The 7,612-nt window shown below is 48.8% G+C and overlaps 1 protein-coding gene across 1 annotated transcript in view; it reads left to right on the top strand.

Annotated features, from left to right (window-relative positions):
* PCNXL2 (pecanex-like 2 (Drosophila)) overlaps nt 1–6,889 on the top strand; it is a 168,977-nt gene extending 162,088 nt beyond the window's left edge. The window contains exons 17-18 of the mRNA XM_010838597.1: nt 3,960–4,408; nt 5,907–6,889. Of these exons, the coding sequence (XP_010836899.1) occupies nt 3,960–4,408; nt 5,907–6,068 (611 nt within the window). The 3' untranslated portion in view covers nt 6,069–6,889. The remainder of the gene's footprint in view (nt 1–3,959; nt 4,409–5,906) is intronic.
* Nucleotides 6,890–7,612: the final 723 nt, after the last annotated feature.

The following is a 7,612-nucleotide window of genomic DNA, read 5'->3' on the forward strand; positions in this document are numbered from 1 at the left end:
GAGAAGGGGACGACAGAGGATGAGATGGTTGGATGGCATCACTGACTCAATGGACATGAGTTTGAGCAAGTTCCAGGAGTTGGTGATGGACAGGGAGGCCTGGCGTGCTACAGTCCATGGGGTCGCAGAGTCAGACACGACTGAGCGACTGAACTGAACCACCACTTTTGAGATAACAATCAGAGACAGAGGAATAATGCTGGAATAATGAACCAAGGAGGGTAATTTATATAGAATTTCAACTCGGACTCTTAGGAGGTTTGCCCTAGAATCGCTCATAATTTGATAATGAAGTAATTGGCAAAAAAAGTTAAACTACAAAATAATAAGTAGCATGAATGCATTCAGTTTGGTTTCTTACTTGTTCCATTTGCAAAATTATGTTTAAAAAATCAAGAGCAACCAAAAAACCCTCAAGAAAACCTGAAGTAATTTGGGGAGAGGATTACCCCGTCTTGCATAGAACACAGACCAGTCCCCTCTGACACACAGATGGGCCTTTGTCCCTTTGTTACTGAAATGAGCTACGTCCCCCACCAAGTATGGGTGGTCTCTCCAGCATCAAAATCACCATCTTGCAGATGACTGTGGAGTATTTTGGGGCAGCAATCAGCGTTACAGGATAAATCAGAAACAGATGTTTGGCCTTGCCAAACTGAATAAACTAACAAATCACCATCTCTCTTCTTAATTCTGATTCGTCAGGGTCCCTTTCTCTCTCTGTCTTCCTCTGCAAGAGTAAGTACTCAGCAGGGATGATCAGATGGGCCCCAGCCTGGGTAGGGCCCAGGTGCCTGCACTCACCCGGGAACCTGACTCCAGTCCCACACTGTGAGCCGCTCTGCAGGGGGAGCACCCCAGTTTCTTGGACGGGCAGGAGGGAGCCAGGTGGGAACCCCAGTGCTCTCTGAAACTGGTCACCCACCACTACAGTGGGCAAATGGCACTAAGGTCAAAGTCAGGAGGCCCCTTTCAGCCAGTCCAGGGCAGTGGGAGGAGCAGGGCTTGGGGAGACCCAGGGAATGTCCACAGTAACGTCTCTTCCCATGTTGAGTGCAGCAAGTCAGACAGAGAAAGACAAAAATCCTATGACACTGCTTGAAAAAAAAGGGTACAAATGAACTTATCTCCAAACAGAAATAGAGTCACAGATGTAAAAAACAAACATGGTTACCAGGGGGTAAAGCAGGAGCAAGGATAAATTGGGAGATTGGAATTGACATATATGTCCGACTATATATCAAACAGATAACTAACAAGGACTGTATTGTATAGCACAGGGAACACTGCTCGGTATTCTATAATAACCTATATGCGAAAAGAATCTTGAAAAGAGTGGATATGTGTATGTGTGTAACTGAACCACTTGCTGTACACCTGAAGCTAACACAAAGTTGTAACAACCATGTGTGTGCTCAGTCGCTTAGTCGGCTGACTCTGCGATCCCATGGATTAGCACCACCGTGGTGTGCTGGGACTGGGTGCACATGATCTTAGTTTTCTGAATGTTGAGTTTTAAGCCAGCTTTTTCTCTCCCCTCTTTCACTTTCATCAAGAGGCTGATGAAAAGTGGTGGTGCAAATCCTGGGTGGATTAGCCCACCAGGTTCCTCTGTCATGGGATTTTACCAGCAAGAATACTGGAGTGGGTTGCCATTTCCTCCTCCAGGGGATCTTTCTGACCCCAGGATTGAACCCACGCCTCCTGCCTTTCCTGCATTGGCAGGTGGATTCTTTACCACTTGCCATCTGGGAAGCCCATGTAAATCAACTATACTCTAATAAAATTTTTTTAAAAATTAAAATGTGTCACTCATGTGGTCCCATAGACAAATATGCATATTTAAGCCTCACCAGATACCCTGTTAATAATTTGGGAACTTGGGATGAGGTGACAATCCTTGTGTGTACCCACGCACAGCCCTCTCTATTTGTACTAATTGAATGTGAGCCACTTCAGGAGACTTGTGAGTAGGGCAACTGGTAGCACTGTGACATCACTAGCTGTCCCCTTCAAAATAATATTTTCATTCATTTAAAATTTTTTAAAATTTAAGTATAGTTGATTAATAGTGTTGTGTTAATTTCTGCTCTACATACAGCAAAGTGATTCATTTATACATTGTACAGTCTTTTTTTTTTCTAGTTTTTTTCCATTATGGTTTATCATAGGACACTGAATATAGTTCTCTGTGTTATACAGTAATACCTTGTTGTTATTAAAATAATATTAGACCCTCTGGGCTTCCCTTGTAGCTCAGTTGGTAAAGAATCAGCCTGCAATGCAGGAGAGCTGGGTTCCATTCCTGGATCAGGAAGATTCCCTGGAGAAGGAAATGGAAACCCACTCCAGTATTCTTGCCTGGAGAATCCCATGGACAGAGGAGCCTGGGGGGCATAGTCCATGGGGTCAAAAAAGTCAGATTTAACGACTAAACCACCTGGTGATTAAGTTAAGGAATTCAGCATTCCAGCAGGCGCAAGCCTTCCTCCACCTGCCTGGTCTCTACAGCTGCAGAGGTGGGTCTAGCACTTTAAAGCCTCCCCCTCACCGCCCCCAGAGATGTGCCCGGACCAAACCCTTGGGCAGTCCAGTCCCTTGTGTCAAAATGGCCTTGTTTCAATGATTCTCAGTGAGAGCTAGGCCAGAAGTGACCCCCAAGGGTGAGGATGGCTAGCCAAAAGGAGCTGGGAGCCCCTCCAGTCCACTGGGAGCCCCAGCAGACATGGGAACCTGAGTGACGCATGCCGCTGTGAGCCTGAGGAGGGCTTCCTCTCAAAGACCTTGATCTTAAGGGAAAGTTTTTTAGAAAATAAAGGCCAAACTTTTTTTAAAAAAAAAACTCCTTTTTGAGGGCAATACAAATAATCTAAACCTGCGTATTTTCCCTCATGCTTCCAGGGACAGGAGACTTCGGTGTGAAAGCCAGGACAAGCCTGGGCAACTTGGACAGGTGCATACCGCTGGCTGCTGCTCCCCACAGCAGTGCCCGCACCCCACCCTTCAGTCCTCAGGCCTTAGTGGAGGCCTGATCTGGGCTCCCAGCCCTCTGTCCTCGCCCAGAAGGCGGGGGACAACCTGGCTCTCTGGGGTTCCACAGAGCAGGCCTCCCACCTCACCTCGAAGACAGTGACATTACCGACCACCTGCCATGACAACCTGGTCTGCTCTGTTTTCTTTTCTTTTTCTTTATTTCCCATTTTAGAAAGCTCTGGTTGACTAGATGAGTGACCTTTCGAATGCCCCTGCTTTCCCCTTCTTTCTCTTTAATTCCCTGTCTTATGGGTTTTTTAATTTATAGTTGATTTACAATGTCATGTTAATTTCAGGTGTACAGCAGTGATTCAGTTGTACATACATACTCTGTGTGTGTGTGTGTGCTGAGTCATGTCTGACTCTTTTGGCTCCTATGGACTGTATGTAGCCAACCAGGCTTCTCTGTCCATGGAATTTTCCAGGCAAGGATACTAGAGTAGGTTTCCATTTCCTCCTCCAGGGAATCTTTCTGACCCAGGGATCGAATCCACGTCTCTTGCGTCTCTTGCATTGGCAGGCAGATTCTTTACCACCGTGCCACCCGGGAAGCCCACATATATACAAACATATTGGGCTTCGCTGGTGGCTCAGATGGTAAAGCGTCTGCCTGCAATGCGGGAGAGACCCCGGTTCGATCCCTGGGTCGGGAAGATCCCCTGACGAAGGAAATGGCAACCCACGCCTGTGCTCTTGCCTGGAAAATTCTATGAACTGAGGAGCCTGGTAGGCTACAGTCCATGGGGTGGCAAAGAGTCAGACATGACTGAGCAACTTCACTTTCACATATATGTGTGTGTGTGTGTGTGTTTGTGCTTTTTCGGATTCTTTTCCCATATAGGTTATTACAGAGTATTGAGAAGAGTTCCCTGTGCTGTACAGTAGGGCCTTGCTGTTTATCTGCTTTGCTCTGCTTTCTTTTAAAGGCAGGAGAAAAGGCAGGAGTCAGTCCGTCCAGGCCCACAGGGCCTTAAGCCAAACGCCGCCGGTCCTGCGCGCATCCGGCCCGGTCGCGGGCAGCCGCCCGACCTTCCTGCAGACGTCCACGTCGGTCCACGAGCTGGCCCCGCGGCGCTCGGGCAGCCGGCTGTCCCTGTGCCCCTCGGCCGCGTCGCTGCACTCGCAGCCCCCAGCCGCCCCTCCCGCCGGCCCCCTGAGCGTGCGTGAGCGGGCCGAGGCCCTCCTCAGGTCCAGCCTGGGCTCGTCCACCAGCTCCACTCTCAGCTTCCTGTTTGGCAAGAGGAGCTTCTCCAGCGCCCTGGTCATTTCCGGGCTGTCTGCTGCCGAGGGGGGCAACACCAGTGACACTCAGTCTTCCAGCAGCGTCAACATTGCCTTGGGCCCCTCGGCCAGGGCCGCCAGCCAGTCCACACGGGTGAGGGGCTAAGGGGCGGGGAGGGCTCCTGGCCGGAGGACCCCGGGCCCCTTCCTGCAGGCTCCCGTCACCTCCCCCGTAGCGCTTCCAGAGTAACAGAGCAGTGGTGAGATAGGAGCTGGAGTGTCTGCGCTCTGAGGCCGACAGGATACATCACACTGCTGCTGTAGTAGTGGCGCCCGGCAGGCGGCATTGCAGGGCGCCCGAAGGCAGCGTCCCCTCCGCCCTGAACCCGGGTGTGGGGGCAGGCTCTCCATGGGCCCAGGTAAAAGGACCGGTTGTATTTCCTTCTCTTTTCACATTCCTCTGGCTGGAGGGAGAGGAAAGGACGCACACCAGCCTGGCAGGCAGATCCTCATCGATTCCTAGCCTCTAGATTTCATTGTGAAGCTGCTGAGATGGCCTTCTGCTTTATGCAATTAAATGTTAGAGAGTTTTGAGGACGTCACCCAAATAAACTGTTACTTATCTAGAATCCCTAGCTAGCTGGCACTGGATGAATCCCTGAGCATCACAAGTAACTATGTACATAAATACCCAGCCTTTCTCTTCTGTAGGGGGGAAAGAATAGGAGACATTAAGGCAAAAGCCAGCAGCAGCTTGGAGACTTGCAGTTCGGTTGAACATTCGGCACACTGCCCTGTCTGCAGTGGAGCTGAGTCACAGTCTGCCGGCCTTGCGGTTCCGGGTGTAGGTGTTTGGAGGTGGATGATGGGGGCCTGGCTCTCCCTGCCACCACCCCACCCCCCCTCCAAGGAGAAGCCATACAGTGGCACTTCAGCCACCTTGAAACAAGGACCAGCATGACCTGCCCCAAGAAGAGCCTGGGCATTGCAGCCTTCAGTGAGGGGGGGCGCAGGGGGGAGTGGGTTATGAGCACCCTGGAGCCCCAGGTTACTTCAGGAGTTTAACCAAGTTTAGTTAGACAACTAAATGTGAACAAACCTCCTTCTCTTTTTCTCAATTCCTCAATAACAATGCATACCTTTCTGCCACCCCCAAGATGTGTTTATGACAATCTGTGGGTGCAGTTCTGAGATTCTGAAAAATTCTCTCTCCCTCTCCCCCACAAGGATGGCTGAGTCCTTGGGACCACATTCAGGCAGAATAAAAAAAGCCTCGGTATTACCATTTGGGATTAAACCTGCAGGATTTAGCACTGGTGCAGGGCTGAGTGTATATGAAGTGACATTGACCCAAACTCAGAAAATCCAGGCTCACAAAGGACTTTTTACCCAAGGTCGTCTCTTTGCAGATTACCCGAGAATAGGTCCCTGTGTGGAGGCACCCCTCTCACTGTGTTAGACTCGTGGCTGGGACTGCATGGCCCTTCCTCAAGCCCAGACGCCTTTGGTCCTCTGTAACTGTACTTTCCTTTAGACTCTGACCCCATGTCCCTGCCACACTACCAGCTGGCACCTGCAGCTGTGAGACAGTCACAGGGGAGGTGATCAGCTTTGCTGAGCCATAACACTCGCTTCTCTTTTCTCTTTGAAAGCACTTCTCTGAGCCTTGTGAACACACAGAGGTCACTGAGCAGGGGCTGCTTCAAGATCACCATGTGGCCAAGAACCTAGGGGTGATGTGCAGAAGAGCGAGCCAGGAGGACATGGGCCTGGATGACACGGCCTCCCAGCAGAGTGCTTCCGACGAGCAGTAGCCGAGCTTGGGCCAGAGGAGCCATGGTGTCGGGGAAGGACCAAACCACCCTGGCTTCCCCCTTGCGCTTCCCAAACCAAACAGAGCACAGAATTTGAGCCAGGAGATCTGTCCTATGGAGAAATGAGTGCTGTGGAGAAAACAGAGCAACTCGATCTCAGGTTCTTGAAAAATCTCTCACGTGATGAAAACAAACCTTGACACCAGGTCTCCCTCTCCTTTGGCTCTTGTGGCCCGAGTGGTGGGATGCGGGAGGCACCCTTCCAAGAACTGGACAATTCAAATAAAAGCCATATAACATCTTAAGACAACTCAAGCAGAGCACATAACTCCTTCCTGCCCTGATGATAAGACAGCTGCATGCTAAACAACTGGCATTTTACACTCACTGTTACCGTGAAAAAGCAGCAGACAGCAGTGCATATCACACCACGAGCTGGTCCAATGCACTGGTGTTCAATCTATGTGTAAACATCTCACTTCTTGATAATATTTATGCAGATGTTAAATATAAACCAGTGACAGCTTTACTGCAAAAATCGTGACAGTGCATGCAGTCACGTCCAAAACATCCTGTGAAAGGAGCCAACTGTCCCCAGCAACGTGCGTGCAGAAGTTTAGTCAAGGCAGGCCACAGAGAGCCACCTAGGAATGATGCTAACTGCGATCACAGCGACCTCCTGCAGGAAGCCAGGCCGCATTTCTCCTGGCGTGCCTGTGTGCTTCCCAGGAATGCATACTTGTTTCCAAGCCAAGCAATCCTTACTGTGTCACAGGACATTTGCACATACTTTGTTTTTGAAATTAAAATGTTTACAGTTATTGCTGTGTCTGGTTCTTTGAGTTCTACTGAACTGTTGTCATTTCTTTGAAAAAAAAAAAAAATTGACCCTTCACTGTAAGAATGACATTTAGGCAAATTATTTTTTTAATTTTTTACAAAGTCTAATTTACAATGTTGTGTTAGTTTCAGGTGTACAGCAAAGTGATTCAGTTATATATATATATATATATATAATTATTCTTCAGATTCTTTTTTAAATTCCTTTTTTAACTGAAGTATAGTTGATTTACAATGTTGTAGGCAAATTCTGAGACAGTTTTTCTCATCTTAAGAATCCCAACAGGTAGAGCAGAAACGTGGCTTCTTGCTGCTGTGAAGGGGGAAGAAGGGTCTCAGAACAGGGTCCATGGAAAATACCCATCACTGACCTGGTGAGGCATCCCTTTTGGAAAGACAATAGTTAGAGATGCCCAATTTGAAAGCAGTCACACAAATTTCTTAAAGGTATTTGGGATTGGAAGTGTAGGCAGAGGGGACAGTATTGTAGAGAATGCCTTATCTCTTGGAAGTAGATGGTAATACTCTTTTTTTTTTTTTTTTTGTAAAATAAAAATTAGCAATTAATAACAATAGGTAGCAGAGAAGGTGATGGCACCCCACTCCAGTACTCTTGCCTGGAGAATCCCATGGATGGAGGAGTCTGGTAGGCTGCAGTCCATGGGGTCACTAGGAGTCGGACACGACTGAGCGACTTCACTTTC

This window comes from Bison bison, unplaced genomic scaffold (assembly GCF_000754665.1).
Source record: "Bison bison bison isolate TAMUID 2011002044 unplaced genomic scaffold, Bison_UMD1.0 scf7180017864099, whole genome shotgun sequence".
Lineage (NCBI taxonomy): Eukaryota > Metazoa > Chordata > Mammalia > Artiodactyla > Bovidae > Bison > Bison bison.